Here is a 24,432-nt window from a genome sequence, read left to right on the forward strand (position 1 = left end):
GTGGCTGAATTGACAATTTGGGAACATTCAAAAACAGACTGGATAGGATCCTTGATCACTTAGTTATTAATGGACACCAAACGAGCGCGATGGGGCGAATGGCCTCCTCTCAATTTGACTCTTTCTTATGTTCTTATTTACTCATGAGTGACCGAGAGAAGAAAACTACTACTATTACTACGAGAAATAATGGAAGACGATAAAGTAAAAGCTTACCGAGCTGACATTATTGTTCACATGAGTTAAAATGGCAGAAGCAAAAGAGTTTGGACTCCTTGTCAGGGGGAGTTACTGGCTTTCAACATGGCATCACTCTGCCACCAGTGAGAATGTGGATTCTGCTCAATACCCCCCCTATACGTGTAGGAAAAAGGGTTTTGTGTGTGTGAAGGGCAGCTACACTATGCAGCCAAGTATTTGTGTGATGTCATCGTGTTGGTATTGAAACGCATGCCTGGGATAGTGCTGTAATTGCCCCCTGTAGTATATTATTGCCCGATCCAATCTGCTGGAACATCCCACCCTGTTCTTCTGTAGCAGCATTTCATGCCGGCTTTCCTAAAAGTGCCCGAGCTGAACGTTTTCATTTACGAGATGTAAATACGAGCAGTGATGGGGGTGTACTGTACTGTCCTGTCCCGTGTCACATTATACAGCATGTTGGACATTAATTAAGACTGAAAAATCAGTAATCTTTTCGCCAAAGGCTGAGGAATTTTCAGTGCTGTGTTACCAAAGTTTAGTCGTCACTTCCTGTCAAAGCCGACTATTGGGTGAAATGGCAAAAACTAAAATCCTTTCAAACAATGTGGCTTTGTAGGATGCTGTTGTTATATATAAGAATACAATACAATTAAATACTGGTGTCTGAGCAAGTGAGTCGAGTTTAAAGCTACAAAGCTGATTTTATTGTGAATCTGATCAGATATATTAATGATCTGGACTCTAATGACTGGATTAATATATCTGACTCTTTAAGTCAGTAGACAACAACTAACATGGACAAGAATTACTGTTTTGTGTTCTTTGCTCACATATTTGTGATGACTTTGTGTGAGTTGTCCATCTGTTATTTGAAAATAAAAGTGCTACAATATATCGGTAGAAAGATGGGTGATAGAAAGACAGAGAATGACTGTAGAGAGAGACAATGATACAGGAATGGCACTGCAGTGTGACTGAGTAGAGTCTAAAATCGATTCCTGCTTGTGTGGTGTTTTCTTACATTCGATTTCATTTCTGCAACCCGAGCTCTGTGGGGTTTTGCACCTTGAGACAAAAAGCCCCATTTGTGAGCTAACGTCCCCGACACAGCTGGAAGATTTCCCGTATAAATGAACAGATGTTTCCTTGCCACCAGACCTCCGCATTCCCAAACACATTGTTCTGCGCTGCAGGCTGTGATCGGTGTGGAAGAAACCCCGGGGTCTCTCTACCTGTCTGTGAGGTGCCGGGAATGCTTCCCTTCAGGAACGCGTGACAGAGACATGTTGTCTCTCTGTGATGTTCAGCCTGTTTCAGTCTGCCGTGGACGGCTGTGTGTCCAATTTCCAAAGACCATTCAGACCGCAGATAAACACAGAAAGCCGCAGCACACCCACCATTGTTTCTGCTACAAAAGGGAACCATCATCTCGTCATGCACACACATCAGATCGGTCCTAATGTTCCCTCCATTTCACTCGCTTCACTCTTCTGCTGTCGAAGGCATTCATGATTATTATGATGATTAAATAGGTGTGTTCACCTTAATGTATCATGCTGAGGTTATGATGTGAGAGAGAGAGAGCGAGAGAGAGAGAAAGTAAGTAAAAGGACAAAGACAGACAGCCTCGAAAGAGATGATATCATTCATACAGCATCTCCCCCTGCGGATCTGACAATGACAGTGGGAGACAACGACTGCCGGCTGAACTCTGTCAGACTGACTCACAGGGGGATGCCGGGCTAACACTGACTTTGTGATGGAGATGCCTGTCTGACAGGAAGCAGTGCCACTCCTGCGTGTGGTCGGCACAGCGATGGGGCACGTTAGACAGTGAAGACGCTTCAAACAGGGGGCCAGGAGAGAGCATTTTCCCAGAGGGGCTTTTCAAACCACACCACACAACAACAATGAGGAGCCCCCGCCATCCGCGAACAAAGTCAATCACAGACTCCTCTCTAAATGACAACGAATGCCACTGTCACACAAAGTTCATGCCATTGACAAACTAAAATAACTTGATTTATTAATAATAAAAAGACTCTGGCCTTCCGTGAACTTCATCCCTCACGTGAAATGTAAAATCAGCATCCCTGCCTTCAGCCTTCGTACATACACTCACCTAAAGGATTATTAGGAACACCATACTAATACTGTGTTTGACCCCCTTTCGCCTTCAGAACTGCCTTAATTCTACGTGGCATTGATTCAACAAGGTTCTGAAAGCATTCTTTAGAAATGTTGGCCCATATTGATAGGATAGCATCTTGCAGTTGATGGAGATTTGTGGGATGCACATCCAGGGCACGAAGCTCCCGTTCCACCACATCCCAAAGATGCTCTATTGGGTTGAGATCTGGTGACTGTGGGGGCCAGTTTAGTACAGTGAACTCATTGTTATGTTCAAGAAACCAATTTGAAATGACTCGACCTTTGTGACATGGTGCATTATCCTGCTGGAAGTAGCCATCAGAGGATGGGTACATGGTGGTCAAAAAGGGATGGACATGGTCAGAAACAATGCTCAGGTAGGCCGTGGCATTTAAACGATGCCCAATTGGCACTAAGGGGCCTAAAGTGTGCCAAGAAAACACCCCCCACACCATTACACCACCACCACCAGCCTGCACAGTGGTAACAAGGCATGATGGATCCATGTTCTCATTCTGTTTACGCCAAATTCTGACTCTACCATCTGAATGTCTCAACAGAAATCGAGACTCATCAGACCAGGCAACATTTTTCCAGTCTTCAACTGTCCAATTTTGGTGAGCTTGTGCAAATTGTAGCCCGTTTTTCCTATGTGTAGTGGAGATGAGTGGTACCCGGTGGGGTCTTCTGCTGTTGTAGCCCATCCGCCTCAAGGTTGTACGTGTTGTGGCTTCACAAATGCTTTGCTGCATACCTCGGTTGTAACGAGTGGTTATTTCAGTCAAAGTTGCTCTTCTATCAGCTTGAATCAGTCGGCCCATTCTCCTCTGACCTCTAGCATCAACAAGGCATTTTCACCCACAGGACTGCCGCATACTGGATGTTTTTCCCTTTTCACACCATTCTTTGTAAACCCTAAGTAACTGAGCAGATTGTGAAATACTCAGACCGGCCCGTCTGGCACCAACAACCATGCCACGCTCAAAATTGCTTAAATCACCTTTCTTTCCCATTCAGACATTCAGTTTGGAGTTCAGGAGATTGTCTTGACCAGGACCACACCCCTAAATGCATTGAAGCAACTGCCATGTGATTGGTTGGTTAGATAATTGCATTAATGAGAAATTGAACAGGTGTTCCTAATAATCCTTTAGGTGAGTGTAGTTCTGCATCCCCAGTCTCTGTCTGTCACTGCATGAGTGATTATTGTATAATATCAACAACTTAAATCATTATCAATCAATTCACCCAATAAAAAACACATCTATATCAGAGCTTCCCAGGCAAGGCATATTGGGGTGACACCAGAAATGAACTTCATACAATTCCAAGACACTATATTATTATGAGTCTGCATGTTTTCTGGCAAGATCTTTATTATATCTGTCTGGCCCGTGATCCTGTATTTCTTGTACTCTTCTGACACTTTTAAGCAGTACGTCCCCGGCTTGAACAGATTGGAAAAGATCTATTTTATCTTAACCGGTTAAGTTACCATTAAATATAAAAAAAAACACGTGGGCTCTACAGTAAATCCATATTTCACATCCTGCAAACGAACTGTGAGCAATAACAACGTACTGAGGATTTAGATTCAGACAAAGGTGATTTGCTCTTGTATGGTATGCCAATTGAGCGCGGCTTTTCTCTCTTTATTAAAAAAGAAAAGCCCGACAACCGCAAACAGCATGGCTCCTCCAACAGGATGTCAGTGGGAATGGAGGTAGACGTTTTCCTGCCCAAGAGAGTCGTTTGTAGCCTATTTCTTTCTGGGAGGGGGAAGGAAAACAGCGCAACGTCTTCAAGCTGAGTGAAGCCGCTGGAGATGGGGGTTTCTGCGAAGGAGGACGAATCCCTAAATCATAACAATTAGGCCAAGACAAATCATAACAAATCGGCGAAGACAGGTCGGCTCTGTGCTGCTAATGAAAATCTGCCCAAAGGGTTTGGCAATTTAACCGGATCTTGCTGGGGAATACTTATGCAAATAGTGGATTATGACTAATGCACTCTCGTGGCGCTTTGCTTTGTGAAGATCCTCACAGAAATCAACACCTGGCCTTCCCTTGGGGGGCGGCTTCAAATATGAATGACAATTCTGCTCTGGGGGGTGTCGGCGGCAATCGGGTTGATGTGGCTTCAAAAAACGCTGGCTTCTGATACAATCCTCTGAGAATCACCACCGCATCGCTGCGTTCCGTCTCAGTAATAGTCCAGACAAAGCTGCTGCTGAAGGAGCAAAACAAGGAAGTTCAGAGCAGGACGCACTGCTCAGGCATCGTCCACGGGGCTCAGAGGAATGTGCGACACCAATTTTCTTCCCTGATCAGCTTTCTCTTACTGTGCGCTTTCAGTGGTTGTCTTAATACTGTTGAGTCCGCCGAAAGGCCAGTCAAAGCCAACAGAGTCCACTGCTTGGCCCGTGTGTAGTGCACATGCTAAAGTAGTCACCAGCAGCCAGAGAACTGGAGCACTGCCAACACACATGAAACTATGTCCTCCGAAATGCGCTATAGGTCCGCAGTGCTAATACATCCCTTGTGGCTAAACCATGGTAGACATGCATATCTGGCAGTTGGGGGTTATTGTGGTGACCTTGTTTACCAAAAAGCTGAGCCCAAATGTGGCCAAACAGGAAGAACCGTCAGTTTCCGATCATGTGGGCCGACGTGACAGATCTGCTCTGATTACTGAGCTGTGCGAGATGACACAGCTGTCTGTGCAGGCACCAGTAAATTACCGCATTCAGTTCAGTCAGACGATTAAGGAGGTTTGTATCCACTTAACACAAGTTCAGGTCATGCTTAGTATCAACAGGTTTCTGTGGGTATTTGTGTCTTGAGGAGAGAGCTTCATCAGAAACAGTTGTTTTTCAAGCCGTTCTTTTTGCTTTTAAAATAAAATCATAATTAGCAAAGGAAATGGGGCATTCCTTAAACATCCAAATTGGCAGCTAATAGTGATAAGAGCCTAACAACTCAAATGTTCTACATCTTTTTTGTGAAGTGCGGTATTGCATTATAGTGTGATACACAAATACTGACACTGTACACTATTGTACATCAACAGCACAACTACCCATGTGTGTTGCCCACAGCAATGGGCAAAACCCCAGCCCAAGCCAACCCCAAAATGGGAAGCTATCCGCAACGATCCTTGTCTAAGTCTGTGTGTAATCGTATGTGCACAAAAGTCTGCATTTACAGGGGACTTTAACCCTAACCCAAAAAAAAAAAACCCTAAATGTTATCCTAGTACAAATAGTGATAAATGAGTCTAATAAATCAGCCCGTGGGTTAGGGTTAGGGACCACAAGAGCTACATCCCTATTTCAAGTGCCTTTAAATCACAAATCCTTTTCCAGTCCTATCCTAACTAAACTTGAACCAAACCCACAGATACACGCAAGCATGGATGTCAACAATGAATGCGATGTTTTTAAGTGCAAATTGATCTTAATTCACCTACAGTGCATTTCTGCTCTTCCAGAAGACACACATTGTCCACACTTGTCTCAGCTGAAGCTCAGGGTATACATGTTACCCCAGCTTTTCATGCCTGACTCATGTATGTAGGCTGATCATTTGCATTTCTCCTTTGTATTGGGAAGTGTGGGCATCAGGAGGCACCATAAACTAAGCTGAGGATGTATTGTACTGGAAATACACTGTCAATACCCACTATATAGCATTACATTTTGTTTTGCCAATCAAAAACAGATATTCTTTGCCTATATCCGTTTGAGTTTTTCCACAGGATATCAATATTTATATGTCGGCTTTCTTTTGAGCGGATTGTTTCTGGTTTTTGCGTACAGATCGACCCAAGAAGCCTCAATGGATTTCCCTCATCTCCTGTGTTTCCAGCTGACCTGCCGATGTGAGCGTTAGATCGGATCTCCGCTGCGCTGGGCAGCCCAGGTGTCTTCTGAAGTTTCTTAAAGGGGGGGAAAAGGCCTGGGCCAGCTGCGTTAAACAGCTTAATTATTGAATAAGTACTAAACACACTCAATGCATTAACGTGGCGTGACTTTTATGGTCATTTGAACAGGCTAGGTAACCCAAAGACAGAGGAACTTCGGGAGATCTGACTACCTTACAAGGCAGAATACGTTATAGAAAAGAAAGAAGAAAACCAGACACAGAACAAACAAAAGATAAGACTCACATAAAGCGATCTCATAACACAACCCCCCCTAACGTGCTACCAGCATGCACTGCAGCCCCATCCAAAGTGGTATTACAATCAAAACCATATTTCAGTCTTCCTGTCGAAGGATACAGGGGAGGCACATACAGAGAGAGTCTCCTGGTAGGAAACGCAGACAATAACCGGTCTGATGAAAACCAGGGGTGGGGGGGTGGGGGGTGTAGGACACAAAAAAAGACATCATCAGACGAACGAGCTTTGTTTCACAGACAATAGATGTGTACATGCCTCCGCAGCATTGTGCATGTGCACGCAGTTTCATTCTCCGGAGCCCAGGTTCGACAACAAGAGAGGCTTTTATAAACTCCACCGGCAGCTCAGCGTTGAAGGCACAGCTGCTTTTCGCTGCTCTGGACTCGTATTGGTGCTCCAGTATTCGCCTCTCGTACTCCATACTCGCACCCTGCTTTTCGAAGGCAAAGTTTTCATTTCCCAGTGGTTGTATTTGTATATTTTATTCTTATTCTGAATCGGGCAAACACAGACTTTAACTCTGCTTATTCAGGCAAGCGTTTGCATCCGAGCTGTAATTGCAGGTTAATAACAACAACATGACGTATATACATGTTTCAGACTAGATCCATCGCTGGAAAATAACCGAGAAATCCTGGAAACCGCTGTCTGACAGCAGCCGCTCATGCAGTACAACTAAATGTACAACTAATTGCTGACTAATTAAAAAGATGCATCCTGGTGTAAATGATGTGCTGTGAATTTAAAAAAAAAAATTGTGCTGCTGCTGCAGTTTAACACTTTATTGCAACGCCTGATGGAAACGTGTGCATCTGCTTTTGCACTGTGGACTTCAGTGGATTTTTAAGACACAACAAGGTCCTTCAAACAACATTTTAATATTAGCACACATCAGAACAATTCTCCACTTGTACACACCTGTACAGAAGAGGGTTAGTTTTGGTTTATAAAAAAGGTTTTAAGCAAGTCGATGAACCCAGATTTAACTCCAGCAACAAAATATTTACATCATGAGCAATAAAAAGAAATAGATCAACACAACAGAAAACAAACACAACACACTGCAGAATAGGATATAAATCTCAAATAAATGCCTAAAAAAACTAATTCTGTCGAGATTTAATGCAACACAACTTAAAATGTCCTGTTCACACGTGGATCTAGTTTTAATACACAGTCAGTTGTAATTCACACTTGCTGTTAGCCACACAGACGCGGTCAGTATCCCCTCAGTGTGGTGTCTGCACTGTACGTCTTCAGATTAGTACAGAATGAATGCCTCCCCTTATTTGGGACTAATCCCAACTTTAAAAACCGCACCAGGCATTTGAAAGCAATTTCAATTCTGTGAACAAATCTAGAAAAAGAAACTAATTTACATAGAAAAATTGAGAAAAGGCCGCAGTGCGATAATGCGGAGATAACGGAGAGCCGCTTTATGCCCGAGCAACGGGCAGGCCTCATTTGGGGGACTTCGATCGGCCGAGATTAAAAGACAATGTGATTTCCTGTGCTTTTCCTAAAGCCTGTGAATGCAAAAAGCAAAAGCTACTGAAGTGCGACAATATGGTCACATGTCCCAATGCAAAACTAATAAATACTATATATATATCTATATACTCAATTAGATTGCAGATACTTTTCAGATTAGCCACGTTGCCAATATTCCCTCCCTTCTGATGTAAAACCAAAGTGCAACTCTGGGCAATTTTACAGACAGACAGTTGGTTAAAAGGATCTGTCACATCTCTAAATTAAATTACAGACTCACGATGATGTGATTAATTAAAATAATTCAGATCGAGCCCACACCCAGCGTTCATCTTGCCAGGCGAACACAGTTGTAATAACAGAGATCCGTCACATCAAAATCACCACCGTCGCTTCTCCTTCAACGCATCACTCTTGGATGATTTTCTTCTCAACCGCTGAAAAGTGAGGGAAGCTACACAGCAGGATCGATCACAGATTCGACAGGAATAATTAGTCTTCAGACGGCCTTTACTATGAGGACTGGGTTCACAGATCCCGATCAGCACCAGTCTTGGGCTTTCTACTGTTATTGTAGGTAGAGTCGTCCAATTTCATTAAGGGCTGCGAAACCAGCTGCAGGACATTCGGCAAAACTTTATTTATATATAATCAATGAAATTCCTGATTGCCTGAGAATCTTCAATCCATGCTTATTAAAATAAAATAATAGTAACAGTGCACTACCGAAGCGCACGCTGACATGCACAGGTGTATATCTGCATTGTGAAAGGAAGTGATGCGAGACACTGATCAGGACACACATAGTGTATCAATACAACATGTCTGCAAAGACTCCTCAAATGGGATCCACCCCCGTAAATAAATCTGTCTTGTTCTCCTCCCAGGTATGTGTTTTTGATGTCTCCGAGTGACCACCCCACCCGTCCACGACATCAGATATGAGATTATGATCTTTCAAGATTAGCGATTTTCATGAATCCGCCCAAACCAACTGGAAAGTGCTTGTGGTTCGAATACAGATCAGATCAAAAGCAGTTTGTGTTCCGGCACCGATCGCACACCTGAACGAACGTGGTTTATCGATTTCTTAAAAATAAATAAATACAAAAAAAAAACATTTCTTCATCTCTCATATATTACTGTGAATAATAAAAAATAAATCTGTACACAATCTTGATTACAGTACTTTGGGTCTCGACGAATGTCCAGGGAGAGGAGCGACCCGAGAGAATGCGCTTTCTTGTCCTGCACATGGACGAAGGCCGGCATCTCCCACCCGAGGTGTGGCTCCTCTACCGGATGTACTCCTCGTCCGACAGACAACCCATCGCCTCGTCCTCGCTGCTCTCCGTCTCCGGCAGGTCACCCCAGAGCAGGAGGTTCAGCCCTGAAAAAGCAGCGCTGGTGTTTGCACAGGTCACACTCGATCGCTCGGCCGAGGCGGGGCTCAGCTACATCAGCTCTATTTGTTGACCTGGTCTCTAATGGACTGGAACGGAGCAGCGGACCTGACACAGCTAAAGGGAACAGCGTGCAAAACTCCCACCGAGGGGGAGAGAAGCACAGAGCCCAACACAGGATTATTTTACGTTGCAAAAACAAAGAAAATAAAAACAATCTGTGTGATTTGGAGAGACGCACGCATGAGTCTACGCCCCACACAATGGTGCAGGTGATACGAATGTTGCGCTGTGGTAGTTTACATTTTAAATGCTAGAACACCTGCTCAGATTTGTGTGATTTAAGGCTGGACGTTTCACAGCACACAGTCTTGAATATAGAATAACTCAGAAGCAGTTTGAATTAGACACACACCCCAAATTAAAATTCTACCAACAGAATGGTTCTGATCTAAATCCATATTTGTTTCAATGTAGATATGGCTTGTATGTTTTTAAAAATATATATTCTATTCATATAAAAGTGTTTTAGAAGAAGGGGTGCAGTTTAAAATGCCCGAGACTTCTTCAGCAACCTGGACTGACAGTGCGAATGAGAAACACGTCACTGCTCCGGGCTAGGAGGCAGGAACGCTCACCTGACGCGTCCAGCCTGTTGATCGTGGACACAGAGTCGCTGTGAAACATCCAGAAGTGGCCATTGTTACAGGACAACAGGCAGGGCTTGCAAGGAGCCACCACGTGATAGCCGACAATGTTGCCGCTGGAACAGAGAGAAAACCCACAGTCAGCACTTTCATTTGCTGCAGCAGAAATCTATACCAATCGTCTCTCACTGTCCTCTATGAGACCCTCCATATCGACACACAAACTAATTGTTTTTCCTTAACAAAATGGGGGAGGGTGGGGAACTTGCATAATGTAATTGTACATTTACGAAATTATAATGTTTCTCTCTATTACACTTGTTTTTCTAGGAGTACACACTCTCTCTCTCCCGTTTCATCTATTTGTTTACTGCCCCGGGCACATCCTATTTATCTCAGGCAATAACACATTCATGCAGGACCTCCGCAATTATACATGCAGCCCACCCCCCCGCCCCCCGCAGCACTGGAAGGGAAAATTGATAATTTGCTTGAAAATGGATTTATAATCCATCACTGACACGCGGCATTAGATTAGCATGCATTTAACTGTATTGGGTTCAGGCCTGCAGGTGAAACTCTTATTTGAAAAGCAGCACGAATGGAGAGGAGAAGAAAAGGCGGTGTTTGAAATATTTAATGTGTGGCTGCTGTAATGGTATTAAATATTAAATGCATAAATCTGATTGGAGTCAACCATGATATAAACATTCTGTTCACCATTTTGTGTTTTATTGTGGACAGTAATATAGGTCTAATTGAAAGCCAGCACTAATTTGCAATTTATGGACAAAAAAAATCAGGTCCTTCATTACAAAGGTTAGAGGTCACAGATGTACCACAGATTCCACACTGCAGATGTCAATTAAAACAGCTCCCTTTAAAAGCACAGGTGGAAAAATATAGACAAACGTGCTGCCAACCAATAATAAACCAGTCAATCAACTCGTACCATGGTTTTGTTTTCCTGTGTTGGTAGACAGGCGTTTTGCACGAAATGGGTATGAAACACAGGAACCACTGGCTCTCTGACACATAAGGATAATGCCGGAAGGCAAGCATTTCAATTCAATTCTTCAGCCCAATGTGAGCGATGAGATGAGTTGTGGGAATCTACAGCCGAGGCCAAACGTACGTTTTCCTGATTCTGAAAGGACTTGACAAGTCCGTCACGTCTTTGTACTGCACGAAAAGCATGACAGCTCTTTACATTTTAAAAAGCCTTTCATGTGCTGAGGCGTGCTGCGCCGTACTCACCACTTCAAACATGCGATGTCTTTCAGTTTGCATTTGCAGCTTTCTGTACAGTAGCAACTTGCAACGAAGTCGACAGTGCTGTATTCAAAAAAACACACACAAACAAACAAAAAGCAACAATTAACAAAAAGGAGATAACCCTGGATGAGTATACAATTCTAGAATGATTATTTGAGAAGTGCAATGATTTGTAATACCAGTTTCATGGAAAAGCATTTGAATAATACAAGATGTGATCATCAATAATCATTCTTACTACAGATCACACACACACACACACACACACACACACACACACAACAAAACGTTGTAACAGCAATAACATAATATCAGCCAAGAGACATATCACGGGGGAAACAGTTACATCATGCATTTTAAAGATTCCAATTCAATTAAGTAATTACAAAACCAGAATGGATTAAATCATGCATCTCCCTGCAGGTCCACCACTGATCCTAATGGTGAGAGAAACCACACACAGTGACTGTCCTGTATATCCATCTCCAGCAGCCGCCGCCGGGCCCTCACCTGTTGGGGGGGATGTCGGTGGAGAACAGCTCGACCTCGGTGTCGGCCAGCAGCACCGCCTTCATGCCGCGGCTGCACAGCACGCTGTCGCAGAACTTGCAGCACACCAGGGTGACGCATTTGTTTTTGAAGGTGGAAGTGGACATGATTATGATCATTAATATTCTGCGCAGCCTTCAGAAAGCAATGCCCAGATCACACCCTGCCTTCAAACACCAAAGCAGCCGCACGCCCGTTCAGGATGACGCAGAAGCAGCCAGCCCCGTTAGTTACCCGTTATTTACCGGTTAGTTGCCGTTATTTACCATGCACACAGCAAGTTAGGTCATGCACGGCTTTAAAGGTCAACAACCCTCACAGTAAAATGTACACAACAGAAAGTTACCTTTACCGGTTAATGTCTGCTTTTTATTTGTTTCTACGCATTAACAACAGACCTGCAACTGTCGCGGGATGCACAAGGTGTAATATCTGCCAACGCCAACTATCTAACCTTGTTGTGTCACAGATTTATTCGCGGCGCTGGCATTGTGCGCGTCTGGATTTGTTTTCTGCTCCCTGGCAAAGGGAAACTTCCTGAAACAATTTCAAATCAGCCATTCCGCCTGCCGATTGGCTGCCCCGAGGAGGCGACGGAACCCCATTGGTCGAGGCGGAGACCCGTAGCCCACGCCGATTGGAGCATTGGCAGGGATTTAACTAAACCCTCGCTGTTCATTGGTTGACGGGAGCTTAACCGTTTGACGACATTCGTCACTGTGTACAGCTGGTTTCGGATTGGTGCGTTAGAAAAATAAAGCACGACTCGTATATAATTCAAAATGTGATAACATACAGACGTTATGTACTAACTATGACGTGGAATAATCATATTATCTGTGAATGACGGCGCTTTGGACTTCTGTCGCTTCTTTTAAAATGTATTTAGAGTTAGTCCCGCCTTTCAACTCCAGAACCCATTTTGATTGGACAGTTTGCGTGACTGAGTTGGCGACGCCGCCTTCCCCTTGCGATTGGTCACACGAGCTGTCAGTCCCGGCAGCTTCGGCCAATGGAGTGGCGCGCCTGTGGCAGGAACCCCGGGGAAGGGGCGGGGTCACGCTTTTCCTAGACTTTGGAGAAATGTTCCGAAGTTGAGGCGCTGGACTGCGGACGAGGGACGGGCTGGCCTGGCTCGGATTATAATAAACCCAATGGGAACCTGCGTGAGAGGTAAACGTGGACGCTATCTGTCCGTATGCATGGGATCAGTCGCGGTTGTGGGAATAAAAACGCTTTTCTATCCAGAGGATCCGTATGCACGCCTGTATGGTAATGAGCAGAGGTCTGTGGCAGCCCCGGACGTGAGCACAGGGCAGTTTTCTGGGGGGTTGGGGGGGTAAATGAACTGCTGGTCACTGTTTCCATTTGTGTGATTGCTTGTGCTTGTAGATTACAGTTGCTGCCATTAACCGCCTCGTTTTGTAATACTGTGAAAGTGCATTTTAATGACATCACCTTTAATTCCTTCAGCGTGTCAAGCGAGACGAATCAAACCAAAAAAGGCTGGGACGCGCGGTGCGCTGGCAGGAACTGTCCTGTCACCCTGTAAACTGCGATTGCAAACCTCTCATTACGCTGTGAAATGCATGGAAAGCTACCATACGCTTCAGGCGACGAGAAGTTTCCTCCGGGGCTGAGCTGTGCAGCGGGTTTCAATATGCCCGGGTCCGAGCCAGGCTACTGCCCCTGCAAGGAAGGCATGAATGAAAATGCTAATGCATGAATGTGTGGAAATTACTTCGACGTGGGGATTGAGTTTGCCCATATTTCTGTCGCTCAGGTCGTCTCATATATATATATATATATATATATATATATATATATATATATATATATATATATATATATATATATATATATATATAATTATTTTATGTTGCCTTTCCTCGAGCCTGTCCTGTCCCATTTCCTGTCGCGGTGGCTCACAGACACCCCTTTGATGTTCCCCGACCTCGTCCGCGCGGGGGGGATGCCAGCTTTTGCTCGCGCCTGGAATAGATCTAACGCACGTCATAATGTAACGCGATTGCCCTGATTATTCACCTTGCAGTGTAAGTTTGCGCAAAGTAGCCGTGCAATGTTGCAGACACGTTGTGTGTTACTAGGGTATGGATCCCGTGTTTTATGTCCATGCTAGACTGCTTATTTACCCACAACAGCTTTATTTTAATACGGATTTACACACAGGGAGGCTTCTTTAATTATACCCCTCCTCCAGTCCCTTCCCCTCCCTCCCCTCCAGCTTTGTGTGTGTTTGCAACATCTTGTACAAGCATCCAGTCCCTGGCATGATCAAACAGCCCTGTGCTTGTGTTTCAGGAGGAAGACACCCCCCGTGTGACACCCTGCCCGTCGAGATATGACTGTGAGCGCCGGCGCGACGCACACGGCTCCGGGAGGCTCGGGATCAGTGCACACTTAGGGACGGGCTTTTTCTCTCCTCCTCCTCCTCCTCCTCCCTTCTTTCTTTCTGGCCGGGCCGTGGATTGTGAAACCGGGTTTCCAGACACATGTGTGCAAGCAGGGGAATGATCTCCGACAGGGAACAATAACGAGGCGGCGGCGGCGGCGGCGGGGTCCCAGTGCTCCGCGGATCTGATCCCCACACGTCCATTATTGTTGCAGTCTTGCCGAGCCATCCTCCCCGGTGTCGCTGTCTTTCTGATCAGCCCAGACATGACGTCCCCGGCCAAATTTCGGAAGGACAAGGAGATCATAGCGGAATATGAGACCCAAGTCAAAGGTAAGCGCTGGCTCGCACTATTGCATCATATTTACATTGGCTCTTCTATCCCGGCGGTGCTCTTTCGGCTGGCAGTGTTATTAGGCAAATGGGATTAAGTTGATGTCTGTTATAAATGCGTGCTATACCACCCTGGTACCGGGGCGGCTGTGTGCGTCTCAGCCCGTGCTGGGGGTGTTGCTGTCATTGCGCGCATTTCTGCATCTGTAAGTGCGCCTGCAAGGCACGTCCGTCTCGGATCGGAGACCAGATTGGCACGGCTGCTGTTGTGTGTAGCGTGCACAGGATGGCACATTTGCAGTGCGTATGTATATCATGCGTTGCGCAGTGTTGGACGCACTGGAGATACAAGCCTCCCGTACCGGACGCAATCCGCTGTGCAAAGTTACTGAGTGATGGGTCATTGTGTGATTGCGTCTCATTGCACTGGCTGCTCTTTCTGCTCGTCCGGGCCGTCCTGCTGCTGGTTCCGCTGGGTCACTGCCCCACGGTGCCCGGGCACTGCCAGCGCTGATGCCCGCAGCAGCAACACGTTGTCCTGTAGATGCCGATGGGCCGAGAGCCGAGAGCTGCGCCAGGAGTCGAGGACGTGCACCGTGCGGGCAAGGAGATGCTTCGTGTGCGTCGTTAATCATGATATTAACAATTTGGACACAGAGTTTCCATGCATTAAACCATTTGACCTACATCAAAATGACACATATAGTCAATAGTGTGCGTATTGGTAAACCTTTTGTGTGTTTATAGCGATATATATGTTTTGGTAGCGATGGCCGTTTGAGCAGGCTCGTTTTGCAAGGCTGTGGTTTAATCAAATAAGGAAATGATTTTAGGCTTGGAGAAAGGCTGCCAACCCAGGCTCGGTATTAAGTTGCAGAATGGACCAGTTAAACCCGACTCCCATTCTCCATAGCGGTCTTGCAAGCTTAATTGTTATATTTCACTAGGACACATTGTGCTTTGTGAGCAGAAGTGGGCTGAGCCCAGTGGGGCGGAACTGGACGCCAGATTTTAAATTCCTGTTTCTCTTCCCGGCTACAGGAAGACACTGGAGCCCAAGGAAGCGATTGTAACAATAACCTCATTTTCCTGTAGTGCATCTCCTGGTGTTTTCAGTAGGATGGGGGGAGGGGAGGGGAGGGGAGAGGAGAGGAGAGTTCTGGCTTTGCTGGTGAATTTCCTTCACCAAAACCAACAATTGTATTAGGGCAAATTGTCCATTATTTCACCAGATTGTATATTAGCTCAGCCGTATAATTGGACACCCACATGAGTGGTGCACTTGCACGGGGTGGGGTTTGTGCTTCAGGCAGATCTTCAAACCGAATATTGACTCGTATCAAGGGCACACATTTGGTGTAGACCGCCTGGACTATATTGCCATGTCTGGGGTGCAGATCTCTCTAGTTTTCAAATGCCCACTAATTTCATTATTTTCATTTGCATACACTGCTCTCCACTGCTTTTGGCCTTCCAGTGTTGTGGGGTATGGGGCCTTGTCATGGCAAGACTTTTATGTATATTTAAACTGGAAATGAGAGCGTTTCCTTCCTTTGCGTAGTAGAGAGAAACTGTACAGACAAAATATTAACCCCATGAAGATATTGTTCCATTCATCTAAACCAGCCCCCAGATCTGTACTGCCAACGCTGTCCCCCACTATTCCCCAGTAAAGCACACAGACCCATTAGCCACTTTGCGATGAAGTAATATTGTGTGAGGAGCCCTTAATCCACACAAGGCACAACTCATCTGCAAACGAAAATGAAGTATAAATCCATATCTGATATCCATACGGCACAAGAGCTAACTATTTTAATTTTTTTCCCTTCACAAAATCCTTCCTGTACTGATACGGGACTTGAGGGCAAATCTGATTGCAGATTATTATTTTTTCTCCTCTCTCTCGCCAGCAGTAAATTCAGAAATAAATGGTTCTGGCTTCCTGGCACGAGCGGTCACATTCAGCACACGGCAGTCCAGTGTGTGTGAACTTGACAAGAATAACAAATGGAGTTCTCTCCCTGCGTGTCAAGCGAGTTCCTTAGGTTTTGGTTTATTAAGTTGACGCTGATACGGGAACCCCGGACAGTCCTTCCTTGGCATTATTGATCAGTTCTCTAGTGTTCATTTTGCTATGGCTTTCACACAGATGTTAACCCTACTGTGACAAACAAAATGTATTTGGGTTTTTACAAAAGAACTGGTTAGGGTAATCCACAAGATTGAATGTCTTTCTAATACGCGTAATTGTTAATTAGCTGTGGGACATGGATACTAAATGATCTCGAGTGCTGGATGTGATTTAAAGCTGTATTTAAATGGCAGGAATGCTCTTCAGTCAAGCGATGAGCCTCATTACAACATTGTCTGTTTTCCACAGTCTACTGAAGGTCAGTTCTCCTCCTCTCTTGATTTCAGTTCAATAAAGTGTTATCAAATAGGTAAAAGACAACTGTGAATGTATAACTATCCTAGAGAGAAGAAAGAAACTAAGCCAACCCAAGCATTTGGTATGGTGCCATTTTTTTTTGTCACATTTTTCTGGCTCATGTGGCTGTTTGGGATCTGCAGTTTTTCGTCTCATTACCGGTTTATCGTCACGATCAAAGAAAGGAACCAGGACATTTTTCCAGGCTTGATTGAATTTTCCTTAACCAGGGTCTCTTTGATTTTAGTGTTTGAATATCGGGTGAATATCGAAGTGCTAGACCCCCTTTAAACAGCCTGGCAACAGAGGGCATCACTTGAGTTCACTGAAAGGCAACCAAACGACGAACAAACAAATCCTGGTCCCCTGTCGATCCTCCTTTGATCTTCTTGGGGTGAAGTGCTCCTCTTCAGAGACCAGGTCAGGATGTCAGCGCTTCGAGTGGCCGGCCATTGTCTGGTGAAGCGAGGGAACAGAGCCGGCTTTGTCTCGTCTGCCATGGCCTTTGGAAATCGATTGTTTGGCCATTGATGCGACTCCATTCCCGCCACGGCGTTCCTTTCCGCCCCTTCGGCTAATAAGGGGGTTTGGTTGAGTTGGTTGGCAGGAGACCTTGAGAGAAAAGCTCTAAGACAAATATGTCTGAAGCCCCGGTTCCTGAGGCTTTCGTGTCAAGTGATCTTTTGAATGCAAAGGTTTTAATAACCGTTAGCTTCTGCCAGACCTTTTGCCTGCTCCTAAAGAAATCTCATTAAGGATGAGGAGTTTGGATTTTTAATTCCTTTTTTGGAGTTGAAAGAATCTGGTAAAGTTTGATATCGTTTAATGGTAATAATGTGGGGCTTAGTGTCCTCGGATTAACCTTTAGAAAATCGCAGTTCGCTGTTTTTCTCTGATAAGAAAAACAGACCTGGCTTCCCCGCGACCCTCAGCAGGATAAGCGGTTTCGAAGATGGATGGATGGATGGATGGAAGAAAAACATACTAACGAAAACAAAAAACGTTTGCTGTCACCCTGTGGATGGGGGCATCATTCAAGCCTCCAATACACATCTGTAGGACGCGTGAGAGTCTTGGAAACCACAACAAGGACGACGACACCTAAAACTCCCCAGAAATCAAGCTGCCACCCCGGCGGGCTCGTCCCTGTGCGCTGTGGTGTTGAGGAGTGATGGGTTGCGACGGGAGGGTGCGGCCGAGGCACAGAGACGTCGGCTCCACTGCGTGTCAAACGAGATGCCAGTCGGGTCGTTCGAGAGGAAGGGGACTTCTTAACGAAGGGTGTGAAGTAGAGACAATTCTGTACACAGAGCCCTGTAGACGAGGCATGTTTTTAGTAATAATGATGATCATCCTATTAATATTTTACAGTACCTGCTTCTTATGGAAACAATAGTTACTCAAGAGAGGCGGAATCTTTATGCTGAATATTGAACGCATGTAGTGTAGTTAATATCTGGGTCAGTAAGCCACCTCTGGAGAAATTCCTGCAGCTGGAGTCGTATTGAGTTATCTGGCAGCCATGTTGAGGTTGGTTGGAAATAGGCTGCTTCCCCGGTGTCTTATTTTCCTCCTGTGTTCCAGAATAAAATCTGACTCTTTTATGATAGTGTTTTTTGTGTGCGATTTGTTTCTTTACAGCACACGCCATTTGGAAATACCAGGTCGCAAATAATCGGCAGCTTGTTTCGTCCAAGCTGTTATTGCGTTTCGGATTGTCTAAATGGCTCAGGTGGTCAGCGGTCGGCTCTGCGCATTTCCACAGCTGTCGGAGGGATTGGCAGAGTCGTCCCAGATCAGTAGGAAATCGAGAGAAACCAGCGCCAGCAGGCTCTGTGTGTAGATTCAGATCTGACAAAAGGGGAAAATGTCGCTTGGTTGATTCTGAAACCGGGCGTTTTCAGTGGTAGAATCAGTGGTGTCATTTCGATGGCTGGTGTCAGACGATGTCACACGATGGTGAAAGTGATAAAAAGATTTTAAAAAAAAAAAAACCTCCTGTTGTGTAAAAGCCACTTTGATATGATGGTGTGGAAGCAACATACTCGACTACTCTTGAAAATGTATCCACGATATCCTTTAAGCTTACATTTTTAGACAATTATTCCTGTTGAGACTCATGTTAGTTGGAACTGATGCTGTGAACAACCTGTGTTTGTTCTTCCCTCTTGCCTCGCTTAATAACTCGAGTTCATTAAAAAATATATAGCTTTATAGTCATCAGTTAACAAGTGAAGTTTATGTTGTCCTGAAAGCACTGGAAAAGCCATTAACGCTCAACTGATCGCCTGCTTTAGCTCTTAACCGTTTCTCAATAATGAGGAACCTTAATTTGGAATTGGTTTCCATTGATTAGCAGTGAAGACTCAGTTTACAAGCTGCACTTCAATGATGGGGTGGAGTTCCCTGCTTTACGTTGTCCTCCGATAAAATGGAGGTGATGCACACTTTCAGATGTCTGTGCTCTCAGCTGATGATTGGGAGAGGCCGTCAGACACGTGGGGGGCCACACTTTAGTGTTAGCATTGCTAACTCCTCCACAAGTGTGCTTTAGACATGGCAGTCTTCCCTTTGCACTTAATTTCATGACCATGCAATGGATAGATCTGTACTGGTGGGACCTGAACCCGCTTAAGATTTTATGTCACAAATGGTAGATTTTGGGAACGATCTTCTGTCACCTGCCTAGATATCAAACTGACTGACATCCAGTTCAGTTCAGTTCAGTTTCTCTTTTTTATTCCCCCCTTCTCCCTCCGAGAGCCGTGCAGGTGTACGGGGGTTATGAGCCGTGCATGGCAGATTGAAAAACAGTCTGACAGGCAAAACGGTGATGCAGGGAGCGATGGGAGGAAGTGAACGCGCTGTCACTCCGATCGTCTCTGTGGCGCGAGGATGAGGAATGGCACGGAGGCTGAGTGGCTCGCAAGCCCGATCTATCACACAAAAAGAAGGGCTTATCTGCTGCGTTGGCATAATTTACTGCGGAAACGAAAATGGCAGCATTGACTTCCTGTCGCTGCTAATTAATCTTGTGTTCTTCTACTCAATGCCGTAATTTATTAAAACACCTCGGGGGGGGGGGGTGAGGAGACGCTTCTCTCTCCGAATTAATATCCCAGAATACCCGCTGAGTCAGAAAGAGGTGACGCCAGGTGACCGTCCCTGCATCTTAAAGACCCTTCCTTCCTTCCTGGCATCTCTTCCCTCCCCTCCTCTTCCCAGTGTGTCGGTATCCAGCTGGACCAGTCGCCGACACCAGAATAACACTTAACTCGTGTACACACAGCTCCGGCTGTATAAATTGAAACCCAAGATGAAGTTTTGTGTCGGCAGTGGGATTACTGACGGCTTAGTTTTATTATTCCAGTATAAAGATAAACAGCAGTTTAGTCGTGTATCTTTTTATTCCTGGGAGGGTTGAAAGCCAAGTGGGAAATAAAAAACCTTTTATCCCCCCCCAGACTTTCAAACGTTTACTGCAGTTGTTCTTTTCAGTCTCTGCAAATGAGGAATAATGCATCAACCATGCCACCTTACCCAGCAGTAATAAAAGCAGGGCCAACGACCCTTCGCCATATGGCATCATTACGATCAAGGAAGAGAGCGTTTCCTTTTTCACAGACCTGACACGTGTACTTGTTCATTTTGTTAGTGGACCGTATTGATTTTTATCTAGTGTTACTATATCCCCTGGGATGTCTAACTTTGCTTGCTAATCCATGGCGTGCTCCTTGGTACCCTGAGGGCTTGATGAATTTGTCTGTTTAAACCTCTGGGATGCTTTCATGGTACCATGTACGCACAAAGGTGTTTTGTTCGGCCAGCCTCTGACATATCCTGTCGTTTTACACTGTGAGGCTGCTGGTATGTCTGTCTTTGCTAAATGTTGGTCGAGGGACACATGGTCAACTTTTCAAATGTCGCCCCTTAACAATGAGATGTAATAAAACATCATATGGAATCGAATCCCAGTCCTGCAAGTAAGAATCTCTCTCTGTCTCTCTCAGCGGGTGTCGTTTACTTATTCATATATATTTAATTTAAAAAAATCACATCTTTCAGAGCAAGAGGCAGGAATTCGTAGAGGAGATGTGGGTAAGACAAAGGGTGCGAATGAGTGCAGAGATTTAGACGAGAGGAGACGCTGAGCAATGAGGGCAGTTTGTACTGGTGTCTGGATTCCAACAGATGTTGCTGTCTCCCCTAATTGAATAATGTAAACGGATTGCGTTTCCACGGACGGCCGGTTATTAATGGCCCAGGTTTGGCTAATGTAATTGTCTCTCCCATTCAGTTTATTCCTGCTTTGATGGTGGTGTGCTTGTACACTTCAGACCGTACCCGTGGCCAGTGTTTGTGTGTTTTTGTATTGATTCCTTGTCTTGTTTTGTTCTGCCAGCCCCATGCCTTAGACCCACTCCATATTAATACCTTCTCTTTCACCGGCTTTTCACACAACACCGATTGCTCTCTGTTATGGATTCCCATTTTGGTTTTCGGCGTATCCAGAAGACAGTGTTTCAACATGTCCTGTATGACTGTAGTTCTATCATTGCTCAAGTTTCTATTGCTGTAGTATCGTGCTAAGCACTGGGAAAAGTCCGGTGTCAGCTTTATTTTAAAGACAGATGTTTTTAAAGTAAACAGAGGGTGTGTTAATGTTATATTTAAATCTACTGGGGAAGCTAAATTCTGCGTATGAGTGGAAAAGGGTCTGACTGGGAGAAATGCAGTGTATCTTCTTCAGAGACAGAGACGATCCTGATGATGGCTGTGAAAATGCTGTAGAGTTTCAGGCGATGGCAGGACATTTGACTAGAGTGAATTCATGCTGAAACCACAGAAAATCACGCTTACTGTAATTGTACACTTGGTCTCTCTGTCCCTTTCATAGGCAAATCACATGTCATGCATGACTCTGCTGGGGAGCCGTAGCCTTGGGGAGAAACGGGCAGCAGCTGTTTGCAGTAGTGCTGTGTAATGTCCTGTTTTGTAGTTGGCATTCAGTAGGAGTAGAGGTCTGTAGCGCACTGTTGTACTTCTGTATCGATGGGGGATGTTTGCAGTTAAAAATGTATTGATGACGATCTGTAAGATACTGTATTGATGTCATAATGCAGTTGTGACACTGGTCTATAACACATTGCTGTGTGGTTCTTATTAATCGGTGATGGTGGTTCATGTTGGAGCTATGATTCAGTAATGATATCGGTCTACAATGTGCTGGTTTTGGATGAAGCGTGGATCAGCAAGCACCCCAGACGACTTAATGTTTCGGTGCAGATGTGGAATAAGTCACACTGGGTGTTAAATATGTAATACAACATCCATTTTATGGTCTTGTACTTTCCTTTGTGTAGCTCTTCTATGTTTAAGAGGAAGTACCAATTCTAAGCATCATGCACAACAAATGCAAGTGTGGTTCAAATGCTGCATTTTTCTAGTGCTAAAAGTGAACCAGAACACATTGCAATTGCATAGTAACGGTCAGAACTGCGTAGATATGGGATTCGGACAAGTCTGTGCAATGGGAAATCGGTTGAGCCCTAGCACTGGACACTGGGCCACACATTTTGTAATTTATATAATTCATCACATTCTCCTCTCCCTCTGGATTTGCCAGGATGTCGATATGCAGTACAGTGTTGCTATCCACTTTGCTCTTAACTGTATTTATGTACGCCAGCTGGACTCGGTGACTAGGGGGCTATTTTTGTCCTCCGGGATATTTTGTTTTGGCAGTTATGATGCCAATTTTGTGATTTTCCACAGTGCTGGAGAAGTGTGTGTGAGTGTCAAGGGTTTAAGAGCCTAAAAATTGTCTGGTTCTAGTTTCCTTTGAATGCTGGTGAACACCCCACCCCGAACACATGCCACCTACTGGTTCACTACGGATCGCCCTGCGGTGTGTGTTTTGTAAGACCTGGAGAAGTTCGGGGGGAATCCTCGTGAGGTTAGTGTCTGTGTGTCGTGGGACGTCGCCGTCCTGGGCTGTGTAGTCAACACTGGATGCACACATCTCTTCTAAAGAGACGAACGCGGCTTTCCTCTGCCCTGCTCTTGACGGGCGTGCGGTCGCATTGTAGTCAGTGTTTACATGCCTTGTGTAGAAGAGCGTTTTAATACCAAGCACACATCCTCGATTCATAATTTATTACAACCTTGGCTCGGGTCGGGATCGGCTAGACTGAAACACGGGGTGGAATTAAGAGTAGGACTATCTGCCAAGCGAGGTGTCCCCTGTGGAAGGGCCTTAAGATGTAATGCTTGCCTGTATTTTTATTTCCCATTTCCTACAGCCCTATTCATATAGTTTAAATGTTCGAACTGTGTGAAGATGACGGGAAGGCTCTGAGAGATGATGCTTTTTTAATTCACACAATAAGCAGCAGTCAAGATGGTTTTTAAGAAGTGGAAGGTGTGTGGCACCACCAAGACCCTGCCTAAAACAGGCAGTCCCTCCAAACTGTATAATCAAGCAAGAGAGAGCCTGATAGACTGAGGCCAATAAACACACACACGCACACACGCACACATATATAAAATTCTCACATTTTATTTTTGCTTCTGCTCCTTCAGACCAGCATTCCACTGTTCCCTGAAGCTTTTCCTTTCAACGATTTGCTGGGTTTAAGGGGTAGACAAACACATTCACCACTTTAAAAACACGGCCTATTTTCAATTGCAAGAACATGATTATTTTCTGACTCCACCCGATAAAAAACATCCATGACACGAGCGTTAACCGCTCTCTCTCTCTCCACCCCGCTATGCTCAGGAGGATAAATGGACACCTCGGAGACGAGAGCTTTTCCAGGCTCATTGCCAGCCTTATTTTCTCCCTCCGAGCTACAAATAGACAATGGCCGACGGGCTATAGAGGAACACTGACACACACCGACTGGACTTACATGTGCTTACAGGTGCTTTCTTAAGCATAATCGGTAGTTTTTACTCAATCGCAGTGTGCACTTCAGTGGCGGAGATGCAAAGCCGCAGCACTTTAGTTTGGGGAATCCATTTAGTGCAAAGGGACTCTTATACTTTTATCTCCTCTCTCTCTATAGGAAGAAATATAGACTCTTCTCAGCCGTCGTCTCTGTCAGTTACCTTCCCTGACTGACCTGCATCGCTTGTGCTGTAGACTTAAGATGGCTTCTTCCCTTGATGAATAAGAGCTGAAATTGAATGTATCCCGAGCTGTTAAGCCAGTTAAATGCGGGCAGTTGACTCCAGTGTCTCGCTACCGACCTGGTGAATAACAGTCTGTACGGCTACAGTAGATAATTGTGACGGTTCCCTGTGAAGCTAAATTGTTTCCACATAACCTACTTACTCAATTTGCTCGGT

The 24,432-nt window shown here is 45.1% G+C and overlaps 2 protein-coding genes across 7 annotated transcripts in view; one reads left to right on the forward strand and one right to left on the reverse strand.

Annotated features, from left to right (window-relative positions):
- Nucleotides 1–7,396: 7,396 nt before the first annotated feature.
- LOC136749215 (protein FAM72A) lies at nt 7,397–12,424 on the reverse strand. Its single transcript, XM_066703271.1, has 4 exons — nt 11,864–12,424; nt 11,336–11,413; nt 10,070–10,194; nt 7,397–9,418 (listed from the first exon to the last, which is right to left on the reverse strand). The coding sequence occupies exons 1-4, from the start codon at nt 12,019–12,021 to the stop codon at nt 9,324–9,326; spliced, it is 456 nt and encodes a 151-aa protein (XP_066559368.1). The 5' UTR covers nt 12,022–12,424; the 3' UTR covers nt 7,397–9,323.
- Nucleotides 12,425–12,960: 536 nt separating this feature from the next.
- The window catches only part of srgap2 (SLIT-ROBO Rho GTPase activating protein 2), an 85,766-nt gene continuing 74,294 nt past the window's right edge, over nt 12,961–24,432 (forward strand). For all 6 annotated transcript variants that reach the window (XM_066703273.1, XM_066703276.1, XM_066703277.1 and 3 more), the window contains exons 1-2: nt 12,961–13,075; nt 14,225–14,648. In XM_066703273.1, the coding sequence (XP_066559370.1) occupies nt 14,582–14,648 (67 nt within the window). In that variant the 5' untranslated portion in view covers nt 12,961–13,075; nt 14,225–14,581. The remainder of the gene's footprint in view (nt 13,076–14,224; nt 14,649–24,432) is intronic.

The sequence above is a fragment of the Amia ocellicauda genome, chromosome 5 (genome assembly GCF_036373705.1).
Source record: "Amia ocellicauda isolate fAmiCal2 chromosome 5, fAmiCal2.hap1, whole genome shotgun sequence".
NCBI lineage: Eukaryota > Metazoa > Chordata > Actinopteri > Amiiformes > Amiidae > Amia > Amia ocellicauda.